Source organism: Panicum hallii, chromosome 5 (genome assembly GCF_002211085.1).
Source record: "Panicum hallii strain FIL2 chromosome 5, PHallii_v3.1, whole genome shotgun sequence".
NCBI classification, from domain to species: domain Eukaryota; kingdom Viridiplantae; phylum Streptophyta; class Magnoliopsida; order Poales; family Poaceae; genus Panicum; species Panicum hallii.
In genome coordinates, this window is record NC_038046.1 from 58,146,691 (window position 1) to 58,170,747 (window position 24,057).

The 24,057-nt window shown below is 52.9% G+C and overlaps 4 protein-coding genes across 5 annotated transcripts; all 4 read right to left on the reverse strand.

Annotated features, from left to right (window-relative positions):
- Positions 1-883: 883 nt before the first annotated feature.
- On the reverse strand, positions 884-2,885 carry LOC112894617 (GDSL esterase/lipase At5g45910-like). 2 transcript variants are annotated; one of them, XM_025962382.1, is made up of 5 exons: positions 2,487-2,885; positions 2,156-2,371; positions 1,906-2,054; positions 1,503-1,776; positions 884-1,409 (listed from the first exon to the last, which is right to left on the reverse strand). In XM_025962382.1, the coding sequence occupies exons 1-5, from the start codon at positions 2,743-2,745 to the stop codon at positions 1,183-1,185; spliced, it is 1,125 nt and encodes a 374-aa protein (XP_025818167.1). In that variant the 5' UTR covers positions 2,746-2,885; the 3' UTR covers positions 884-1,182. The 2 variants fall into 2 exon arrangements, with proteins under 2 accessions (XP_025818167.1, XP_025818166.1); XM_025962381.1 differs by having other exon boundaries at positions 1,906-2,072.
- Positions 2,886-5,094: 2,209 nt separating this feature from the next.
- Positions 5,095-6,729, reverse strand: LOC112894971 (GDSL esterase/lipase At1g28600-like). The gene is made up of 4 exons (XM_025962826.1): positions 6,404-6,729; positions 5,933-6,300; positions 5,583-5,856; positions 5,095-5,496 (listed from the first exon to the last, which is right to left on the reverse strand). Exons 1-4 carry the CDS (start codon positions 6,663-6,665, stop codon positions 5,285-5,287), a joined length of 1,116 nt encoding a protein of 371 aa, XP_025818611.1. The 5' UTR covers positions 6,666-6,729; the 3' UTR covers positions 5,095-5,284.
- Positions 6,730-9,525: 2,796 nt separating this feature from the next.
- On the reverse strand, positions 9,526-16,478 carry LOC112892874. The gene is made up of 9 exons (XM_025959976.1): positions 15,972-16,478; positions 15,654-15,872; positions 15,357-15,505; positions 15,000-15,273; positions 13,617-13,826; positions 10,938-11,312; positions 10,451-10,827; positions 10,039-10,312; positions 9,526-9,881 (listed from the first exon to the last, which is right to left on the reverse strand). Exons 1-9 carry the CDS (start codon positions 16,237-16,239, stop codon positions 9,658-9,660), a joined length of 2,370 nt encoding a protein of 789 aa, XP_025815761.1. The 5' UTR covers positions 16,240-16,478; the 3' UTR covers positions 9,526-9,657.
- Positions 16,479-22,018: 5,540 nt separating this feature from the next.
- LOC112892155 (GDSL esterase/lipase At5g45910-like) lies at positions 22,019-24,003 on the reverse strand. Its single transcript, XM_025959261.1, has 4 exons — positions 23,721-24,003; positions 23,375-23,590; positions 22,846-23,268; positions 22,019-22,573 (listed from the first exon to the last, which is right to left on the reverse strand). Exons 1-4 carry the CDS (start codon positions 23,956-23,958, stop codon positions 22,338-22,340), a joined length of 1,113 nt encoding a protein of 370 aa, XP_025815046.1. The 5' UTR covers positions 23,959-24,003; the 3' UTR covers positions 22,019-22,337.
- Between the last annotated feature and the right edge of the window lie 54 nt (positions 24,004-24,057).

Sequence of the window (24,057 nt, forward strand, 5' to 3'; positions counted from 1 at the left end):
CCACAAAGTGGGCCAAAAATGATCGGACAAGAAATCAGGCCTATTGGTCTTCTTATAAAGTGAGTCAACTGTGCTGTATTATGGGATCCTCTAATTCGGACCATTCATTTATTTCGCTCGACCTACTATGATGAGGAGGCATTCAGCCCATGAGAAGTAGTACTATGATTGTTAAAATTATTTGTTTGTTTGCAGGTTTAGCTGTTCGACTATAAGAATATTTTATTCTCCATGTAAAATAATTTTTCTATATAGACTAATTTATTTGCACGTTAAATTATCTGTTTGTTTTGTAAAAAAAGATGTCGCATGCTGAATGGCTGGGAGCCTTGTCCTTGAACCCGATTTTAGATAGAGGGAAATTTCTATTATTGTTACATCAACGGTGGTGGTGCAATGGTAGTGTGTGGATTTACTTACTATTTTGGAGACCTAGGTTCGAACCTTCTCTTGTTACATCTCTAATTTTACTTTTCCAATTTAATTACCAGCCTAGGGTCCATTAGAGATGGGCTGACAGCACGGAAAAAGATGCTAGCTAGCCCATGCTTGCCACGTCGGCCCACACAGTCCAAAATGAAATCGGCCCACCGTCATCTGTGAAAGAAATCCGCTGGCCCATGCAATCTCACGCTGTGATGGGCTGCGCTGCTTGTGGGCAGGCCGGGCCGATTCTTCGGGTGACATGAGATAATTTATCGCCTCATGTCGTCGCATCTTATTTACCACAATTAGAGGCAGGATCTATCCATTTATTCACTAGACTGCAAAAATTGGAAGTTTCCATTTTAAAAGAATAGAAATTGATTTTTATTGCGCCATGTTTTTGTTTTCTTTCGTTGCCTCAGTGGATAGTGGTGATCTTCCGGACTCTACCAAGACAAGAGGCTGGAAAAATTGATTGCTTCATCCAAATGTGTAAAAGATCAGGCAAGATAAATAAATAGTCCCGTTTGAAGGGATAACCGAGCCCGAAGATTGTACACTCATCACAGTTATTAGTACAAGAAAAAAAACAGAATAAACATGTGCCCAAAACGCCTTTCTTTTCTTCTTCAAAGGAAAATTTCCAATAAACAGGAAATCAACATGCATATCCAGTCAGAACCATGCAATTCAGTTTGCTTGGATGACCCATCCATTATTCCATGACGAAACAGTTGAGATGAAGCAATCGATGGATCAATACGCCAGATTCCGTATGGGTGGCTCCGCGAACGGGCCGTGCAGCCATGTCCCGGCGACGGTCCTGTACGCCGCCTCCGTGAGGTGGATGCCGTCCCAGTTCACCGCCGTGGACGGGTCCGCGCACGCCGTCGCGCCGGGGAAGCCGCAGGCCGCGATGGGGTTGTAGTTGTACTCGCCGCCCGCGCCGCAGCATGCCACCAGCGTCGAGCTGCCGTCAAACCCTGCGTCGTCGTCATAGGTTTTCAGTTGGACCATCAGTTCATTCGTTCGGTGCCAATGCTGAAGCAGCAAGGAAGCTATGTGATCGATCTCACCGAAAATGGCCGGCCTGTGCAGGAAGGTGAGGACGGGGGTGTAGTAGTCGGCGAACGCGATCTTTGCGTACGGGTACTCCTTCTGGAGCGCCTTGACCTGGCTCCGGAGGAGGTCGTTGTGGTAGCGCGACAAGCCGTTGTACTTGGTGAGGCACCCGTAGCGGTCGTAGTCTGCCTTGTTGGGGCTCGCGTAGAGCGTCAGCATGATGGGGGTGCAGCCCGTCGGCAGGATCCCCGGCACCACGATGCGCCTGGCGCCGAGCAGGATCAGCCTCTGCATGCGCCGCCGTTCAGTTTGGTCAACATAGACTACGAGTGTTAGCTAAAACGGCGGGCCGGAGAACGCAAGAAGCAGCCGGCCGGCCAGCCTGCGGAATATGGTAGTCAAGAACGATCGAAGTACCTCGACACCGATGGTGATGGCGTTGACAACGGTTGGAACGTAGGCTTTGGTTTCGTCCACGGTCTTGCTGGCAGACAGGAGGAAGACGTAGTCGTTGCCGCCGAACTCTCCCATGAAGAAGAGGGACTTGCCCAAGTAATGCTCGCATCCTGTACATTTTGCACTAACTGTATACTAGTAAGCTTTTGACGGCTAGCTAGCTAGCTAGCTATACAAGCAGTTAATTATTCGGTCGATCTCTGCTGCTTACCTTTCGTGGTGCTACAGAGTGAAGGCCTGAGCTGCTCGAACCACCCCAGCTGGACACTGAGAGAGCTGTTGAACGGAGGCACCGAGGTGATGTTCTGCTGCTGGAAGTAGGCCAGGTCCAGGGCCGTCGCCCCCACGACGGCGAAGTTTGCGCCGTTGCTGAAGTCTTGCCCTTGCGCCAGGAACGGCGGCACCAAGGGCAAACCGAAAGCATCGGCTGCACATGCGTTCCATGTCAGTTTAAACATTCACCAACAGCATGCGATTGAACACCGCACCATTCAGATTTCAGAGTTTGATCGAGGCAGATCTACTAGCGCGTGTGTGCGTACCAATGAAGTCTAGGATGATGCGGCCGTCGCTCGCCCGGCCGGTGGGGTGGCCGAAGAACGTCTCGCCGTAGGGGAGGTTGTTGAACGGGATCAACGGGACGAACGGCGCGGCCAGGTTGACTAAGTTGCCGGTGTCGGCATAAGAATCTCCGAAGCTGAATATGGAGGTGAAGGACTTGTGTGGGTGGCCGGCGTATGCGCCGCCAGGGAGAAGGTACGGGACGAGGAGGAAGAGCACGGCGACGGCGAGGATCTTCATGCCTGCTTCAGAAACGTGAAACGATTGCAGCCAGAGGCCGTGCTGCTTCACACCTCCATCGACCTCTGCTTATATATAGAAAAAGAAAATCAGTGGATAGTTTTTTGCTCGAAACAAGACCACTCGTTCGCATACAGGGATGCACACTCATTCCTATGAGTATCAGTCTAGTTACGTAACTCTGTCCCGAGATACTGAGCCGGCAGATCCAAAATCATCATGCGCGTCTCGCCGTCTAACATTGAAAGAAGTCACCGTAGACGTCTCGCGGTCGCCTACCACTGGCAGAATGGTGCTAGTTAAATCCAAAATAAATTTTTTAAAAATGAGAGCACCCGTGCCGGGTTCAAAACTTAAATCCGGATGGGTAGATTCCACCGTAAGAAATTTTAACAGCTGGGCTATGCTCACTTAGCAAAAAGTATTAAATTTTAACAGCTGAGCTATGCTCACTTTTGAATCGCCGACAACTTGTGTCACATCCCATTTAAACTCAACCCTACAAGCACTAACACCTTGTACAGTAGATGCAATATTATTGGCCACTTGGCCAGTGATGTCGACGCACCTTTATTTTATTGTACTTTGTGTATCGCGTGTTGCAGCATTTGAATAATTTATTCCTTCATATATGTTCGTAGTTTGTAGACTCAAACTTGTTAGCCTTTGGCCAACAATTACCCTAAAAATTTGCAGAGTACAAATTTACTAATACATTAGGTCCATATAATACTTTCATATTATGTTAATTTTGCATCCATCTATATGATGGCCATCATTATTTTGTAATCCACATCGACGTATGTATCTAGCATATCAGTGACAGTTCGACACTGTCGACGTACTTCCTCTATCCAAAACTAGTGTTCCTTTTGCTTTGTGCTGAGTCAATATATCTTAAGTTTAACTAAAAGTTATTAAGAAGAGTATCAAAATAAATAATGCCAAATACATATACTAGAAAAAAAAAGTCTAAATAGTACTTATTAGGTATGAGTTCCTTTTCTATACAAACATAGGTGGTATAATCTAGAACAAAACTAAGAGAGCGCTCTAGAATCTAGAATAGAGGAAGTTAGCACTAACCTTAATACTATCGACAATATTGTTGGTACTTAGTGGGACCTATCATTATTAGATGGGTGAACAAATTGAGCCTTCTGTGGTTGGTACGGTACAGCTCGGCCACAAAATGACTGTCGGGAACACCTCATAACACGGAATTTATGACGGATTATTTTGATTGACAGTTATGTTAGACTTATTGCGTACTTACTTCGTACTAAATTATAGTTCACTTTAGGTTTATCTACATCAAATTTGTATAATTTCTGTAAGGAAAAAAATACATCTTTAGATAGCATGATGATAATCTAATCTAACTATGAGTCTCACATGCTCGAGGAGAGCAACATGAAGAATATTTACTTCAATCTTTCCAAATTGACATTTTGGCGGTGTCAATCTTGACCTCTTACTCTGTAACACACAGATCTTCCATTATTAGGCAAACATAACCAACTAATGCTTCTTTACTGGATGATGTTGATGATAGACCTGGACTGGCCCAATCTAGAAAAGGCCTTGGTTTTATGGAGGAGAATCAAACAAGCCTTTTCTCTCTATGCGCAAAGAACATGGGCTAAAAGTGCACTCTTAAAGGGCCAAGAAAGATGGGCCGCATACTCTCGGTACTAGGCCACAAGGGCCAGGTCGTGATCCAGGCTCTATTTTTTTGTACTTATCCAGGCTCAGTTATGAATTATGATGGTTGTTCTAAAGAAAAAGGTTACATCCCCTAAAAAAAGAAAAAAAAGGTTAAAATTACGATGGCCTTTGGCCTTTCCATCCAAAAAAAAATTATGGCGCCGATCATGCCACCTTGGTTTGGAATTTGGATTTTAGTGGTTGGTATAACTGTATACGCAAAAGGTGCTGAAACAAGGCGCTTCTAAAAGCAACTCAGCAGACCCTTTAAATTTCCTATCTTAAATTTGAAGGGTGGAATAAAAAAATACACTCCAACAAATCCTCTACTAACTCCCCATTCTGGAAAGACCTTCAAATCTCTTCCTCCACTCTCTATTCTTGGAGGGTCTCTAATGAGCCTCTAGCCAATAACAAAGGAGTCATACCTTTTAGATTAAAAAAAAGAGGGTAAGATTAAAATGAGTCCTACCCTTGAGATTAAAAGAAGAGGGTAAGATTTAGAAACTACTGCTGGAGTTGAGATTAAAAAAACTAACCTAAAAAAATAGAAGAAGTCCTTAGTCCCTTGCTCAAGTAGAAGGTCTGATTTGAGCAGAGCTATTGCAGTAGATGGTCTAGGATATCAATTCAGTCGAAGTCTTGAAAAGGCCACATTTTATTTTTAACGACAGTTGAAATATGCACAATAGATAAACACACAGGTCAAACGAAGAAAAAACACTTTGCAATCCGGTGTACGCAACGCCTACACCAGGTCAAAGGCGCGCGTAGACTGCTGACAGAGAGAGGGCCTGTTCCCTCGAGGCTCAGTCCTCCAAACGAAAATGCTTCAGCGTGCGAGACCCGCGAGCGGGCCGTGCAGCCATGTCCCGGCGATGGTCCTGTACGCCGCCTCCGTGAGGTGGATGCCGTCCCAGTTCACCGCCCTGGACGGGTCCGCGCACGCCGTCGCGCCGGGGAGCCCGCACGCCGCCGTGGCGTTGTAGTTGTACCTGCCGCCGGTGCCGCAGCACGCCACCAGCGCCGTGCGGCCGTCGAAACCTGCATTCCGATCCGACGGCTTTAGTTTCCCAGGTTAGAATGAACGGCGTGCAAGCGAATTAAAACTGACGATCGATCGATCTCACCGAAGTTGGCCGGGTTCTCGAGGAATCCGACGACGGGCCGGAAGTAGTCGGCGGCGGCGATCTTGGTGCCCGGGTACTTGGCCCGGAGCGCCCGGACCTCGCGCCGGAGGAGGATGTTGTGGTAGCGCGCCAGGCCGTTGAACTTGTCGAGGCACCCGTACCTGTCGTAGTCTGCCTTGTCGGGGCTCGCGTACAGCGTCAGGATGATCGGGATGCAGCCCGTCGGCAGGTTCCCCGGCACCACGATGCGCTTGGCGCCCAGCTTGATCAGCCTCTGCACGCACGCGTTGGTCGTCAGGTCATCATCAGAGGGCGAAGATCGGGGCCCGTGAGTATTCATTGTTCAGTACCTCGACGCCGTCGGCGATGGCCTTGACGATGGCAGCGACGTAGGTCCTGGTCTGCTCCAGGGTCTTGTTGGCGGCCAGGAGGAAGACGTAGTCGTTCCCTCCGAACTCGCCCATGACGAAGAGAGACCTGTCCAGGTAGTCGTCGCATTCCTTGGCGGTGGTGTTGCAGAGCGACGGCTTGAGCTGCTCGAACCACCCGACCTGGACGCCGAAGGAGGTGTTGAACGGGGGGACGGAGGTGATGTTGCGCTCCATGAAGTAGGACAGGTCCAGGGCCGTCGCCCCCACCACAGCGAAGTTCGCGCCCTTGCTGAAGTTCTGCGTCTTGTCCAACGACGGCGGCACGAACGGCAGGCCAAAAGCTTCGGCTGCATGCACATACACACAGACACGCGTTGATCCATGGATGTCAGAGAGCACACGTTTGTTCACAGCAGCGGCGGCAACATCGTCGGTGGCGTAGGAGCGTACCGATGAAGTCGAGGATGATGCGGCCGTTGCTCGCCCGGCCGGTAGGCTTGCGGAAGAAGGTCTCGCCGTAGGGGAGGTTGTTGAAAGGAATGACGGGGATGACGGGCGCGGCCAGCCTGACGAAGTTGCCGGTGTCGGCGTACGAGTTGCCGAAGCTGAATATGGCGGTGAACAAGGGCTTGGTCCCGGTGCCGGCGTCCGCGCCGTGGAGCTGGCACGAGACGAGGACGAGCAGTACGGCGGCGATGATGGAACTCCTCATGGCTGTGGATACAATCAGTTGATGACGGTAACGAAACAATTACCGAATTCCACTCGAGACCTTGGCCGGCATTCCAGGTTATAAGCCGATCATGTTGGACCTTTCAGAGTAGCGGTATTGGGATTTGCATATTCAGATTTCAACAGTGCACCGCCCGCTGACCTGATACTAAACAAATTGGAGCATGACTTTCGTGTGCACATGGTCTGGTGCCCACGCATCTTGCTTGACGTCGATGGAAAGGTAATGGTGAAGATTCATCCTGAGAAAATTAACAACATCTAACGGAGGCAAACAGCATGCAAGAGCATATTTCTGATTGGATCACGGGCACATATCACCGTCTCGATTCTCCCTCCCATCTCATCATCTCACTGGCCCTCTCACCTCTCCTCATGATTCTCTCCTCCCTTGCTACAGCTCCTAATCTTCGGTTTCCTCTCCTCTCAGATAGATATATATAGCAGGGCAGGCACAACACGGAGGCTAGAGGCCAGCGGCTACGCAGTGCGGTGGAGTGGCAGCCGGGATCGGCGGCGCACTGACGAGGGTCACGAGGCCACAATTCTCCTTCTACTGGTACTTCCTGGGACATGCAGCTTCTTGTGCTGGATCCCTTCTCATTGAGACATGCAACTGACTCTCCTACTAACTAGGATCTTATTCTTGTGCTAGGACATTGAGCTTCTATATTTATGGTTGGGATGAGATCTTCTTCTGGCGTTCAATTTTTTGGAATATTTTTTCATCTAATTCCCAGTTGCATCTAGCAAGAGCATCAACCCAATCCAATCAGATTGATTCATAGTCAAATCAACATGTAGCTTTTCACACACTTTGCCAGCACTTTTCACATGAACTCTTTCCTTTGATAAAATGCTAGAAACAAAAGAAAAGGCAATATTGGAAAAGCTTCTTAAGTTGGACAAAATGTTATACATCAATAAAAAATGCTAGAAATCAATTTGGACAGAAACTATTTTTAGAATAAAAATGCTATAATTCACTATGAAATTTGGACATAATAAGCTATTTTCTAGGTAAATCGATACTAGTCGATATAAAAACAACAACTTAGAGCGTGCTCAGCTCATAGAATAGCACCAGGAGAAGAGAGAATGGAACAAAAAACAAGACAACAAAACGCCATGAGTGCACTAACGCAAAGAAAGCTAATGGAGCCTAACGGTGCAGGGTGAGGGCACCTGCCCCCACGCGGGCACGAAGTATTTTCGAACAAGTTGTAGGAAAGAATAATGTTGAGGCCGTTGAGCAGTGAGATGGACTGGGTTGATGTTTATTTTCTTGAGCTGCAAGGGGAAATGAATGACTGTGCCGCTAGTACTTTTTTTACTTTTGTAAGTTGTCCTCGAGGGTTAGTGTCCACTCGCTTGTCGCTGAAGAATGAAGCTTCAGTGTCTTAGATTACAGCACACGACGACGTGGCGCCAAGTACTCGGGCCATGTTCCGGCAATCGGCGAGATGAACCAGCTTGATCGTCTCGATCGCGAGGCTGCGCCCCAGGATCGCGATCGTTCTTCAGAGTGCAATCAACCAATGGACTACTGAACCGTAAATCCTATTACACGTTGCTGTCTTTGCTGTGTGCTTGTAGCAAACCGGTGCGTCTCAGCAGAGATCACAGTGAAGCGATGTCATATTTTCCCTAGGCTTATACATTGAAACATCGATGCATTGAAGGCGACAAGTTTGAACATTTAGATGCAGTGTCTCTTAACTGCATTTCTGATTGCATGTCTGACAGCAGTAAGCTGTGACAGCCTCGTCCTCGTTTGCTGCTGCTGAGATGTTTTCAAGCATCGAGAACCTGCAGGGAGGTAGAGTCGTCTTACCGTCTAAAAATCGGACGTCGTTCCTCACCTCAAGGGCACTAGTCTGCTGCCTGAAGGTGCCATCGGCTTCTGCAGGGGGCCGCGGGCGCGGTCAGCGTGCATCGTCACAGCTCCAAGTCCACGCGGCGGCGCCGGTTGCTGGAACACCTCGACGCGGCGGAGCTACGGGCGGAGAAAGTGCGCGGGACGGGGCTGGGCGGTGTCGTCCCGGGCGGCGCTGGCCGCGGGCACGACGGCGCCGGAAGATGCCGGGCCCCTCCACGGAGCTCGATGCGGCGAGTGGAGGCGCGCGTTCAACGGCGGAGGCATCGCCGGAGTCCGCAGAGATGACATTAGGGGAGGGTCCCGTGACGTTTTGGGCGCCGGCGATGCCGAGCGCGACGGCGCGGCGAGCACGAGAGCGCGCGCCAGGAGGGTTCGGGGTGGACGGTATTTCGTTTACCGTCCAGGCCTGGAGTATTTAGAGCCGTTGGATCGGGAGGCTGCGGTCAGGATTCGTTGTGCTGAAGTGAAGCGGCAGCGTTGCTGGGCCAATCGGGGGCCCAGTTGCTCGAGCCCTTTGTTACTGAGGCCCATTTTCACTCGAATGCCGGCCTCCGTGAGGTGGATGCCGTCCCAGTTCGCCGGGGGGACCTGGACGGGTCCGCGCACGCCGCCGTGGCGCGCTGGGTTGTTCAACGATTCGTTTGACGAACCCGCGGTTTGGCGATGCTACAAAATAAAAAGGTTCTATAAATAAAAAAAATTCTACCTATACACACAGTACAAAAATAAAAAAGATTTTATACGAGAAATTTGTCTACAGGGCTATGGGTTGGCCTCCGCTGCTCCCCACTCTTTGACTTACTTGTGGGACGCTGCAAGCATTCCATTTTGTCTGCAGGCCCTGGCGATAAAAGGAAAAGAATCACGTTAAGCGTTTTTCTTTTCTCTACTAGCGACAAAAAAAGTCATGTGTCCCAACCAATAATGTTGCATCATTTATTTATTTATTTCTTGTAGCAGTATAGTCGAGAAAAGTCCCATGCATGCTGCACGTAGCGATACGAACGAAACCAAGGACGGTATGCAGCATGGGCGTGCACAAATGCATCTGCACGGCCCGTTAATTCCTTGCAATTCAAACCAAACACGTGGATCAAGGCGCGAGAGCGAGGGTCAGTATCGGCGGCTCCGCGAACGGGCCGAGCAGCCACGAGCCGGCGATGCTCCTGTACGCCGCCTCCGTCATGTGGATGCCGTCCCAGCTCACCGCCCTGGCCGGGTCCGCGCACGCCGTCGCCGGGGGGAAGCCGCAGAACGCGGCGGGGCTGAAGTTGTACCTGCCGCAGCACGCCACCAGCGTCGCGCTGCCGTTGAACCCTGCGCCGCCGTGCCCATCGCTCGTCATTAGTCTGTCTCAACTTGGCTCCAAGAAGCTTCAACAAGCTACTAGCAGGACAACGTGCGAGGAAGAAATAAGATGGGCGGCTACTAGCTATAGCTAGGGTACAGTACACTCGTGGACTCGCGATCTCACCGAAGAAGCCCGGCGTCGTGAGGAACGCGAGGACGGAATCGTAGTAGTTCGCGTAGGCGATCGCGGCGTGCGGGTGCTTGGCCCGGAGCGCCTGGACCGAGCCCTGGAGGAGCTCGTTGTGGTAGCGTGCCAGGGCGTTGAACTTCCGGAGGCACCTGTAGCCGTCGTAGTCCGCCGCGTCCGGGCTCGCGTACAGCGTCAGGATGGCAGGGAGGCACCCCATGGGTATGTTCCCCGGCAACACGAGGCGCCTGGCGCCGTGCCGGATCAGCCTCTGCGCGGCGAAGCATGCATTCTTCGAGTTAATTCTTGAAGAATGCGCTTTCTGGCTCCGAATGATGCATCAGGACTGGTGATGCATGCGTGAATGCGTTCTCCAAAGAAACCTAGCTAGAAAGTTCTGAATGGAGACCTCTGCGCCGGCGGCGATGGTGTCAATAACGACGGGGACGTAGGCTCGTGTGGTTTGCTCCACGCCCTTGGCGGTCAGGAAGGCGAGGTAGTCGTTGCCGCCGAACTCTCCCAGGACGAAGAGGGACCTGCCGAGGTAGTCACGGCAGCCGCCGCCTTTGGTGGCGTTGTTGCAGAGCGACGGCTTGAGCTCCTCGAACCACCGCAGCTGGACGCCGAGAGAACTGTTCATCATCGGAGCCGGCGAGGTGACGTTCTGCTCCAGGAAGTAGGCCTGGTCCAGCGCCCTCGCCCCGATGACCGCGAAGTTGGCGCCCTCGCTGAAGTTCTGGCCCTTGGCCAGGTACGGCGGCACGAACGGCAGACCCACACCTTTCGCTGCGCTTGAATTAACGAACGGACTGTCAGAATGTCAGGAAGATCACTGTGTCATCGAAGGTATACAAGACATTGATGTTATCAAGGCGGCGGCGGCGGAACGTACGTACCGACGTAGTCGATGACGAGGAGGCCGTCGCTGGCGCGGCCGGTGGGGCGGCCGAAGGTCTCGCCGTAGGGGGAGTAGTTGAACGGCCTGCCCCCCTCCAGAATGATGTAGTTGCCGGTGTCGGCGTACGAGTCGCCGAAGCTGAATATGGCCGGGAACAACAAAGGCTTCTTGGGCCAGCGGACGGCGGCGTCCGCGCCGTGGAGCAGGCACGGGAGCACGACGAGGAGGAGCACGGCGACGGGAACCCTCATGGTGGCACGCCGGTACGTGTTGGTGTGCGTATCATGGCGGACATTCGGAGTGCATATATAGAGGGAACCAGGAGAGGGATCGGTGATTCCAAATCTTGGTAACACTTGGTCGCCGTCATCATCTGACGTGAACGATGAGCACAATACCACACGTGCACTTTGCACTAATAGTATAGTATATATGCTAATTAATACTTTGTTCCGTCCATAACAGGACTAAGATGGGTTTCTTTGATACGTGCCAATCTTGTTGTACCATTGTCCATTGCCGTTTTCATAAATCATTGGAGTACTACGACTATACCCATCCTCCAAAAAGAGCGTCATTCTAGTTTTGCCGTTCGACAAGTTCATCGGTCATCGCCTCCGGAAAAGAGTGTCATTCTAGCTTTGCCGTTTGACAAGTTGATCATCGTCTTGATTTATGTCCTCTCCCAAGTCTTGTAACTATAAAGGAGTTCGCTTGGTGTTGATTTTATTTTTATGCTCTTTCATGTGCAGTTTTGACCACTACGTGTGAGAATGAGATTCTAGTAAAGATAAATCTACATATATGATCCTTATGTTTCCAAACTAAACAATTTGAGATCTGTCGATGGTCAAAATTTTAGACATTGATTAGACCTTGGTCAAAGAGTTAAGCACCTCTAACCGGAGGAAGAACACATATGAATTATAGATATTTGGCTTTCTTAGAGCTGTTTTGGAGGATTTTTACCGGATACGATTTCACCTACTTTTCATAAATCGAGGCAAAAATAAATTGTAAATCGAGTGAAAATATTTTTTTATTTAACTGGTAAAACCGTTTCGGAAGATTTCATAAGTCTGCGAGTGAAACTATCCCTAGGTGGTGTTCTCATGTCACCAATAAAGGTGAGCTAAAGGACTATTCAGATTGATATTTGGCTTTCTTACAGCCTGTTGTGAAGGATTTTTACCGGATACGATTTCAACTACTTTTCATAAATCAAGGCAAAAATAAATTTTAAATCGAGTGAAAATATTTTTTTATTTAACCAGTAAAACCGTTTCGGAAGATTTCATAAGCCTACGAGTGAAACTATTCCCTAGGTGGTGTTCTCATGTCACCAATAAAAGGTGAGCTAAAGGACTATTCAGGTTGATATTTGGCTTTCTTAGAGCCTGTTTTGGAGGATTTTTATTGGATACGATTTCACCTACTTTTCATAAATCAAGGCAAAAATAAATTGTAAATTGAGTGAAAATATTTTTTTATTTAACCGGTAAAACCGTTTTGGAAGATTTCATAAGCCTGCGAGTGAAACTATCCCTAGGTGGTGTTCTCATGTCACCAATAAAGGTGAGCTAAAGGACTATTCAGATTGATAGGGATTGAAATGAATTGGAAGCCTGAGTAGAAGGATTCTTGACAAGTTCAAGTTCCCATCAATCTTACTCCATCTATTCTAAATTATTAGTTATTTTATTTTTTTTAAATTTACAGAATTTGCTATGCACTTAGATATAATATATATATTAGATGCATAGTAAAAATTATAAATCTATAAAAGCCAGAACAGCTAACCGGTCTAAAACGGTGCCGTGCTTAACTCTTGTATAGATGATGATGGTGAAGTGGCACACGGCAGGGCCGGCCGGCCGGGACCTCGCTAACGTACGCATGTGCCTGGAAACGTCAAAACGTCATGACCCGAACGCTAGGTTACGAGGCAGGAGTCCACAACTCACGCAGGAGCTAGCCATTTGTGAGCGGTGACAATTAGGATTTTTCATACCGTCGAGAAAAGAAAAGGAGAAGCAAGAAGCCGGTCGTGACGGCCGGCATCATCTCACCTGCCGAATTTAACGAGCACCCAGGTCGTGACGGCCGGCATCATCTCACCTGCCGAATTTAACGAGCACCCAGCAAAAACTTCTCTCACAAATAACTAGAGTGAAGAGAGATACCTTGCGTTTGCTAGTGGCACAGAATAATGTCTTCGAAGTAGGTATAGGTAGGTGCCTGAACACCACGATCTGTCTCCTTTCATTTCCTCATCGGATACACCAGGGCCGGCAGCACCAGAATTCCAGAACCACCTCTTGCCATCTCCTCGCCTTTCCTTTTTTTTCATTTTTTTCCTGCAACGGACCGTCTCCTCTCCTAATGCAAGCAGACGATGACACTCCAAAATAGAGTTTGGAGTATGACTCCCGTGCCATGGCTATGTGTTGCGTCTCACTAAGGAGATGGCCTTACGCCAGCGCCACTCCTCGCAAAAGTTCAGAAACCCAAAACCTCACGATTGAACTCATACAGCGGTCAGAAAGTTCAGAACCCCAAACTCCACCATTTTAATTACGAGTTACCCATTCAGTGTTACGGTAGCACGCACAACAGTTTAATTACCGCTACTAGTCACAGTCTTGGCACAACAGATCAGTTGCTGATCATGACGATCAGAGGAGCCTGGGGCTGGTGTAGGGGCCGTTGAGGATGCTGTCGGCGATGGCGTGGTAGGCGGCCTCCGTCAGGTGCACGCCGTCCCAGTTGGCGTACGCCGACGGGTCCGTGCACACGCTCGACCCCCGCACGCCGCAGCTCGCCTTCGGGTTGAAGTTGTACGGCCCGCCGCCGCCGCAGCACGTCCGCAGCGGACCTTGCGTGAACCCTGCATGCAGAGAGCAGTTCCAGAGAAGCAGGGTCAGTTCACAGAGAGATTCAGAATTCAGAACAGCATATGCAGCAGGGGTATGAACAGAGTTGGAGGTGGTTAGCTGGTGTAGGAATTAGGATGACTTTTTGAGGCCTATAAGGCCAAACCTCGCCTATAAACATGGGCAGAAACTGTTGCTAGCAAGGATAGAAGGGGCTTAAATCCAAATTCTTCAGACTTGGTCCCGATTGGCCGAGTCCATACACCCACCAATTCATATACCATCACGGCTGTGAACTGCGATATCTATTCAAAAACCAACTACACAACTCTGGAACTGTCATTTCAGTGGAAGTTAGCAGTCAAGTCTATAAACACTTGGCAGTTACCCTCCAAATCGACATTGTCATTTCCCCTATCGAACAGAAAAGAACAGATCATGAAGGTTGGTCTAAGTCGAGCTGCTAACGACCTCATCAATATAGACACAAGACTATTATTTTTTTAAGAAAAAAGATAGACAGGATGATAGAATTGACAGTGGCTCTAGCTAAGGGAAGTTCAAATCAATTTAATGGTGTGTGCCTACTCATCAGCTGATTAAGCCCAAGATGCCAGTAGACTTCTCTAGAACGTCAAACAACTATGTATCTGAATTTGCCCTAAAAGACGTTTCTGAATGTTGACGAGTACTATATCAGGTCGGAGCCTCAGAGTCAGGAGTAACTTCAGATGTTAATTTACCAGGATTGAAGGATCACGTCCTAGATCGGCATTGTAAAGGAAAAGGCTTTTAGCACCCCATGGGAAAGATCCGTGTTTTTCCGAGTGTCACATCCATGTGTTTGCAACTGCAGATGACTGATCAAAAGGACCATATGTCTTTGCAGTGTAGCAAAAGCCAGCAATAAGCAAGACATGGCTCCCCTTTCTCGAAAGGAGATTGCCGAGTAAGAGGCTTAGATCCCCCAACCTTTTTCGAAAGAGCCCTACAATTTGCACCCCATTCTGATGCCAGACCGTGGCGGGCCAATCCTCTCTAGCCAAGCATAGTGACCATTTCATGTCACTTTCAGTCTAGCTGATCAGTTGTGTGACCGTCAGATTGATGTAAAATTTATCTGTTCATTCAATTGGAAAAGCTCCGAATTCAGATTTGACATCAGTTGGCTGAGCAATTGCACTCACCGAACTGCTTGGGGTCCTTGGCGAAGGACATGGCGGCGCCGTAGTAGTCGGCGTACATGATCCTGGCCTGCGGGTACTTGGCCCGGAGCGCCTGTAGCTTCTGCTGGAGCACGGCGTTGTGGTGCTGCGCGAAGTCGTTGTACGTCTTGAGGCAGCCGGCGGAGTCGTAGTCGCTGCCGTTCCGGCCGGGGTGCAGGGTCAGGTACGCCGACGAGCAGCCCATCGGCAGGTTCCCCGGCACCACCAGGTGCGTCGCGCCGGCCTTGATCAGCCTCTGTTGGGAGTTGCAGTTGTTTAGTGGCGATCGAATCGTGCGAGGAAATAAACAATGGGGAGCATGCGGCTAGATTTGGTGACCTCAGTGGCATCGGTGACCGCGCCGGCGACCGTGGGAACGTAAGTTTTGGCGTCGTCCAGGGTCTTGCCCTTGAAGAACGCGTAGTTGTAGTCGTTTCCCCCAATCTCTCCGACGAGGAACAGGGACTTGCTGAAGTACTCCTTGCACTCTGTTTCGATTCAAGAACAGAAATCAAATCAGCCCTGCAGTTTTCTTGTCGGAGAATTTCCTTTCCTTTTTGTTAACAAAAACAAGCTGTACTGGGGAATCCCAAATGCAAAATCTGACTGAAAGCGACGAAAAAAGTGTGAACAGACTCTTTGGTGAGCTGCAGAGCGACGGCTTGAGCTGCTCGAACCATCCGAGCTGGACGCTGAGGGAGAGGTTGGTCCATAGCTTGTCAGACGCGCCGATCTCCTGGAAGAAGGGCGGATCCATGGCGGTGGCGCCGCCGACGGCGAAGTTGACGCCGCAGCGGAGATCCTTCCCCTTGGACTGCAGGTACGGCGGCAGCAGCGGCAGGCCGAACGCTTGCGCTGCACGCGTGCGGCCGGCCGTCGCGGGGAAACACCATCAGGACTGCCACAGAGAAATCAACAAGGCGGCAATAATGCCCGCCGGGCAGCGGCACGCACCTAGGAAGTCGACGACGAGGCGGCCGTCGGAGCAGCGGCCGGTGGGGCGGTGGAAGTAGGTCATGCCGTAGGGGTAGCGGCCGACGATGTGGTTGGAGAGCGGGCTGGACACGAGCAGGTTGCCGGTGTCGGTGAGCGAGTCGCCGAAGCTGAACATGGAGGTGTAGTTCTGCGGGGCGCCGCCGCCGCATTGGGCGACCCGCGCCAGGGCGCAGCAGAGCAAGGCGGCGGCGAGCGCGGGCAGCAGCTTGTCGGAGGCCGCCGCCATGGGAACGAGCGTCCGGTGGTGGCACACTGCAGGTACAGCAGCGCAGGTGCAGCAGGCGAATGGTAGCTTGCGAGAGACAGTGGTGTCACTGGTACTAGCTACGAGTGGTAGCTGTCGAGCTATGGCGCGCTACTCGCAGCAGGGCAGGGTAGGCCGGGAGCGGCATGAGGTGGTGGCGCTTCCGCGTTGCGATGGGCTCGGCAGCTCAGTAATGGCGGCCTGCCTGATATTGTAGGTGGGGGGGGGGGGGGGGGGGGTGGGGGGGGGGGGGAGTAAATGCCGAGGGCAAATCTGAGTGAGCAGGAGGTGGGTGGAGGGGGAGAGCTCCAGTAATTGTGCTGTCCGCCCCGCCCGCCTCAAGCCCTGAACCAAAGGAGCTCTGAGCTCGGCCTGGGCCTCGATGGGAGGACGATTGATGGATCACACGTGATTCTGTTCCGGAGCCTGAACCCCAATTATTCTGGCCAGTGGCCACACCAGCCAGGGAGCAGAGCAGCAATATCTTTCTCCTCTCTTCTACCGCTCATCAGTCATCGCTCGGGACATTCCTTGTTTTTGCGAGATTCCTGGACCTTTATTATCGGGAAAGAAAAACAAGATTCCTAGATGGGCATGGATTTTCTTTCCTGCTAGCACTCCGTTGGATGAATTGATGGACGTTTCATTTGATACAACTGCTGTCATGGAACCATTCATGACCTACATTACTGCTCATTTATGGAGCATTCAGGGCTCGTAAATGTCAGTTTCGTATGTTGTGCGACACTCTGTCAGCTAGTAGGAGTACCGGCAGGAAACAGCTTAGCAGTCTCTCACCAGCGTAGAGGACATCGCAGCCAGCAGCAGGGCTCGAATGCTCCATGTTCAGACTTCAGACATGCTGAAACTGAACGAGCATTGCCCCACTCTATCTCCGGATCGCCATGCCGATGGCTGTTCAGCATTCAGCAAGCAAATGTCAGAGGCCAGCAAGATCCAAGCGCCTAACACTATAGTCGAGCAGATCAACCTGGCCGTGCGCAAGATTACCAAAAGGATCCTGATCCTGATGCTAAACTGCGATCAAGGTTGTCCTTTTCGCCAGCCGGGCGATGCGCGGAGGATTGTCTTATCATTTCTGGGCCTTTTCCCCACGCTAGGGAGGCCCCAGCGGCCCAGGCCAGCCATGCCTGTCGTCCTGATCGGTGGGGATGCGCTGCATGGAGGACAAGTCGGGTCTCACTCGCCCGGTCAGCAGACATCGCCATCCAGCACCAGCACCATGCGCGGCGCCACTCGCTCATGAACAGTACGGCCGGAATGCTACAGCGTGGCGTGGAATCCCGGGGCTCCTTTATATACCTTCCGCACAGTGGATAAAACTTTCGTATGGAGTGCATGTTTGGAAGCACTCCACTCCACTAAAATTAACTCCACTCCACCAGCTCCACCTTTTGGCAGCTTCACTCCATCTTTTCTACGAAAACTTGGAGCTGATGTACGTGTTTGGGAGATTGTGGTGCTCCAGCTCTAGATGTATGAGAACTCGGTAGTAATAGTCTATTTTGCCCATGGTGGTTGGCTGAAGGGTTGGGTTGTTCTTTCGCTGCTACAGTCTGCTACAGTATCCGTGCACTGTTCATTCAAAAAACTAGCCCAACAATAATGTTCCAATGTCATTGTTGAACCAAATAATGTTAAAAGATCGCAATAATTATGGTACAAAAGCAACATTTTCATTATAAACTAATTTCGAGCGATAGAGAGTGATGTGGCCAACTTATCACGAAAGACATCCATAGTTGAGGCGTTGACTGCGGAAGTTGAACCATCGGGTGCCGCTTGTGAAACGACTTATTTGTTGTATCTTTCCGATATTGTAGTAATAAAATTAGGATCATGATCAAATCGAGCAAAGTGTTTATCTTCACCTCCATGCTCATGAATGAAATTGTGAAGGATCATAGTAGCCACAACAATCTTTTTTTTGCATGTACATGGCTGCCAAGGCCATCCACATCTTCGCCTGCCTGGCTGCCAAGATCGGGCATGCCCTGGCCGGCGCCCAGGGCACCACGACCACACCCGGCGCCTAGGGCAGCATGGCCACGACCGGCGCCCAACGCAGCCCGATCCAGCCCGGCCACGGATGTCGCTTGCCCCGCCCATGGAGCCACGGCCGCCCATGGAGCTTAGCTCCTCTACTTCGTCGCCAAGGTCGCCGCTGCCAAGGCCGGCCGCAGGAGCCGACGGAACAAATGGAGAGCGAGCACCGGCAGAGCCTTCCATTTTCGCCGGAGGAGCACCGGGAGGGAAGGGGCAGGGGGCGGTGCTTGGGGAGGAGAGCAGGTGGCGGCGGCGGGGCTAGGGGAGGAGAGCAGGGGCGGCGGCAACGCTAGGGGAGGGGAGCCAGGGGTTGGCGTCGCTAGGGGAGGGGGGGCAAGGGGCGGCGGCGGCGGCGGCGCTAGGGGAGGGGGGCAGGGGGGCGGCGCTTGGGGAGAGGGGGCAGGGGGCGGCGGCAGCGCTAGGGAGGACAGCAGGGGGCGGCGGCGGCGCGAGGGGAGGGGGCAGGGTGCGGCGACGGCCCCTGGGGAGGGAGGGCAGGAAGCGGCGGCGGCGCTAGGGGAGGAGCAGGAGGTTGGGCCGGCGGTGGTGGCGATAGGGGAGGGGAGGAGCGTCGGGAGGGGAGGGGGCAGGTGGCGACGGGATGAGGGGAGGAGCAGGAGATCGAACCGGTACGTTGTAACGAGTGGTATGGTGGGTAATTACCCCGTAGCTCCATGAGTTGGTACGAAACTAGTGTTTTTGGAGCACCTCTTAAGGTACACAAAAAAACGCGGATTTGGTCCTCAACTTCACTTTTTTCTGGAGCTGAAGTTGGTGAAGCTGTACATGTTTGGATGGTAATTTTGTAAAGTTGGTGGAGTGGAGCATTTTTTTTGGAAGTGGAGTGCTCCCAAACATGCTCTTAAAGCCTACCAAGATCCAAGACCTCATCTTCTTCCTCCCACCCTCCGCTCCCCCACGCGCCGCCATCCTCCGCCTCGCTGGCACCGTCCTCGGCGCCCGCGAGGCTCGCCCTCCCTCCTCCTCCTCCTCCTCTCCCCTCCGTCGTTCGCCCCCGCCACCGCCGCCGCCCTGCCCGTCTTTGGCGCCGACACCGCCGTCTTGACCGCGCCAAGTCGCCCTCGCTCCTTCTTCTTCCTCCTCCTCCCCTCCGCCGTTCGTCCCCGCCACCACCGCCTTCTCGACCGCGCCGATGCTTCCGTGGCAAATCGCCGCCAACGCTCGCCCCCGCCTCTACACAGCCCGACCGGGGGTCCCCCGCCGCCTCGGCCGGCGGCTCCCACCACCACCCCCATCGCTGTCTCGTCCGCCACCACTGCCGGGCCAACCGGCCAGCCCCCAGCTCCTTCTAAGGCGGCGGACACCGGAGAGCTTCCAGCCCCTAACTTCGAACCCTAACCCTAACCCTAACACCTCAACGGTGGCGGACGCCGCTGGCGGCGCTCGGCAGAGGAAGGAATCCAACGAGAGGAAAGGAGAAAGAAGGAGGAGATCGTGCGGTCTCTGTGGACGGCACGAATCTCACCTTTCGGAAGATGTATATGATTGGCGTGGAATCCCTGTCCTGTCACGAGCGGAGCAGACTGGCCTGGCTCCACCACCACCCCAGCCGAGTTGGGCTAAGATTCGTACATACGGGCAACAAGGCCCATTGGGGTTTCATATGCAGGAGCTTACGGCCCATCTTATATCTAAGGATGGGTCCTCCAATCTAAGATGACTACATGAGTGGGCCTACGGCCTAGTTAAATGGACTAGCTCAGCCCAGACTTCCTTATTAATGGTCCGTTTGGTTGGTGGAACGGAACGGAGCGGTTCCATTTTTGCATACGTTTGGTTGAGGGATGGTGGAGCGGAGTGGCTCGCATAGGGGAATATACCCCCGAGATCCGGAACGAAGCGGCTCGGTAAAAACGGGCGGACGCGAGCGCTCGCGAGCCACGCGCGCGCGAGCCCCGGTGCCCATCACCGCCCGCCCCTCTCCCCACCGGCCCTCTCCCTTCCCTCTGGCGCGCGGCGCCGCTCCCCCGCCCCCGGCCGGCGACCGGCGAGCGCCCGCCCCCGCGCGGCCTGCCCCCCGCGCGGCCTGCTCCCCGCGCCGCCGGGCCCGCCGCGCCGCCTGGCCCCCCGCGCCCCCCGCGCGCCGCCCCGCGGCCACCGGCCCCCGCGCGCCGCCTGCCCCCCGCGCGCCGCCCCGCGGCCACCGGCCCCCGCGCGCCGCCTGCTCCCCGCGCCGCCGCGCCCCCCGCGCACCCCCCGCGGCCATCGGCCCCCGCGCTGCCTGCCCCCCGCGGCGCGCCCCATCGGCCGCTCCTCTGTTTTCGTTGATGATAAAATAGGTGGTAAGCTCACCCTTACAAATTGAGAGTAACCATACTCACCTGGCTCTCCAACCAAACACAGAATGGAACGGTTCTACTCTAGCGTACTCTCCAACCAAACAAAAAATGGAGCGGCTCCATTCTTCTTACCAAACGTAGAACGGAGCGGCTCTATTCTCAGAAATTGGAACGGAACCATTCCATTCAAGTTGGCTCCCGAACCAAACGCAACCTAAGTCACCTGCGATGAGAGAAATTAGGCAGCCTCACAAATTCTACTGATCATCTAACAACAGCCAACAGGCGCGCATCTCACAAATCCAAATCCCCGGAGCCAGCCGTCGGCGACGCGGCGGTACGCGGCCTCGGTGAGGTGGAAGCCGTCCCAGTTCACATACGCCGCCGGGTCCCGCAGGCGCCCACCCCCGGCATCCCGCACGCCGCGCTCAGGTTGAAGCTGTACCTCCCGCGGCCGCCGCCGACCCGCAGCGCGCCGTCCGCGCCGGCGAAGCCGATGACAGGCGCGTACAGGTCCGCGTAGGCGACCCGCGCGCCGGGGTGCCTGCCGCCGAGCCGCGCCAGGGCCATTGAAACAAATAGAATTACAACACGAATATTTACAAATTTAAACTTAGCATAATCCAGTGGGAACCGCAAAAAACAAAGTAAACCTACCAATGAAATCTATGATCCGTCTGCCGTCGGAGAGGCGGCCCGTTGGATGCCCAAAGAAGGTCATCCCGTACGGCGGTTTGGTTATCCACAGATCGGGTGTCGCCGGCCCGGAGATGATGCCTTTGTTGCCGGCGTCAGTGTAGGAATCACCGAAGCTAAAAATCGAGGTGTACTGGGCTTGCGGCGGATAAGAGAAGTAAGCTGGAGAGCAACACATCGATCTGCAGGCAAAAAACTATGCGCTTCATTGTAGGTCCTGAAGAACAGAGCATTCAGTTTTAATCCCTCTCAAGAAAAATTCTAGTTGTATGATTCCGAGCCTGGTACGTCAGCATTTGTAGAGACAATTTTACATCGGCATTGGCTTGCTACTGTTTGTGCTAATGGTATATATAGCACTAAAAAAAATTCAGAATAAAATTCTTCTGTGCATATTTGGCATCGGATCTCTCTAACCAATATATACGTTCAAAATTTATAACTGGCCAAACCCCTTGTATAGTTAATATTTTCTAAATTTAAGTATGCTAAGAAATTTTTAGCATACAACTTATACTCTCCCAATAAGCCCAATAATCGCCCGGCACTCTTGTGGGTGGAACTTGGGACAGATAAAACCCAGCACGAGTATTGGGCAGCTTAGAACCAACAGATAAGCCCAGTAATCGTGTGACTAGGCCCAGACAAAATAAAACCCAGCAGGATTTGAGCCAGAGCAGATCAGAGCAAGACAAAGCAAAAGCAAGCAACAAAATTGCGCCCGATCCCCTTCCTGCTCGATTTTCTTGACTATGAGAAGCAGCACACAGGCTACGCAAAAGCTACAGTAATATCAACAGGGAAAAAATCACACACCGAGCAGATGTATGCATGTATACCGACCAAAACAACGCAAAGAAACAACAGAATCTAAACCAATTAATCTGAACAGAGGGCCATCCTTATTTGTCCTTGTCGTCTCCGTTCCTTTCCTCTACAGCGATCATGAATTTTGCAGGCGTGCGTGCCCTGTCCCGTTCCCGGCGTGCAGACAGCTCTGTACTTGCCGGCCGGAGGTTAGCCGAGGTGCTTGTTGTCGAGGATGGGCGGGTCGGCGAAGGGCCCGTAGAGCCATCCCTTGGCGATGTGGCCGTAGGAAGCCTCGGTGAGGTGGATGCCGTCCCAGCTCCAGTGGTTGGAGGGGTCGTCGCAGGCGTACGCCCCCGGGTCGCCGCACTTGGCCGTCAGGTTGAAGTTGTACTCGCCCACGCCCGGCGCCCCGCAGCACGCGCGCGGCGTCTGCTTCAGGAACCCTGCGACGAAAGATCAGGCTCTCTGAGATCCTCCCTGCTGTTAGCAGGAACGGTTCAAAGCAAGACGTTGCCCACATCTCACAAGGAAAGGAAACCTTTTAATTAAGAAACTGTCAAATTGTATACGAGCACGCATCTGATTGTTCGCTGCTTCGCTCCCGTCACTTGATTGACTTGTCCTTTAGACCTTTACAGTTACTTTGACACCTTTTTCTTGAGGTAGTATCAGTGAACTACCCAATTTCTTCGACCCATCGCGACAAGCGACTCACCATATCTCTCGGCGTGGAGGACGAACTGGATCGCCGGCGTGTAGTAGTCGGCGTACACGATGCGCACGCCGGGGTGCTCGGCCCGGAGCTGCGCGATCCTGCGCTGCAGCGCGGCGTTGTGCACCCACGACAGCGTGTTCAGGTCCCTGATGCACCCGCTCCGGGCGCCGTACATCCCCGGCGGCCTGGGGAACATGGACAGGTACAGCGGGAAGCAGCCGGTGGGCGGCAGCCCCGGCACCACCAGCTCCGCGGCGCCCTCCGCGATCAGCCTCTCGACGCCCCGCCCGATGGAGTCGACGACGTCCGGGACCAGGGTGTGCACCTCCGGCAGCGGCCGCGACGCGAAGAGCGTCGAGCCGTAGTCGTTGCCGCCGAACGCGCCCACGATGAACAGCGACCGCCGGAAAAAGTCCCGGCACTCTGGAAGATGATCAAGAATTATAATCATCATGTACTACTATAAGGATCGAAGGATCATCGAGAATTTGAGATGCGTTGTGGCGTCGTGCTATATGCAAGTATGGACCTTGCGGGGAGCTGCAGATCTTGGGCTTCAAGTCCTGGAACCACTTGATCTGGGTGTGCAGGGAGCCCGAGCTCCAGACGGCGTGCTCGAGGCCGCGCGCCTCGAAGAAGGGCATGTCCAGCGACGTGGCGCCCGTGATGGCGAAGTTGGCGCCGCGGTGGAATGTCGCGTTCTTCGCCTTGGACGGCGGCAGCAGCGGCAGACCCAACTCCTGCGCTGCTCATCACGCAGACAAGGTCAGTGAGAAGGCGTACTTGATCGCATCGCACGCGCGAGCGAGAACTGACGGCCGGTCATCAGCAGCCAGCTCGATCGAACGATGAATGCTTAATTAATTATGGATTACCGATGAAGTCGACGACGACGCGGCCGTCGGAGACGCGGCCGGTGGGGTAGCCGAAGTAGGTCGCGCCGTACGGCGGGCGCGCCGTGGCGAGGTAGTCCGGGATGCCGTCCGCGCAGAGGTTGCCGGTGTCCGTCAGGGAGTCCCCGAAGTTGAAGACGGCCGCGTACTCCCGCGCCACGGCCGCCGGCGGCCCCGCGTGCGCGAGGAGAACCAAGCACACCAGCAGCCGGCACCTCATGCTGGACTGGACGCGCCACCACGTACTTGTTCGACGCCTGCCTGCTCCGCTCGTTTAAATTCTCACGTAATGTTGGATGGGAGAGGAAGATTACTACCA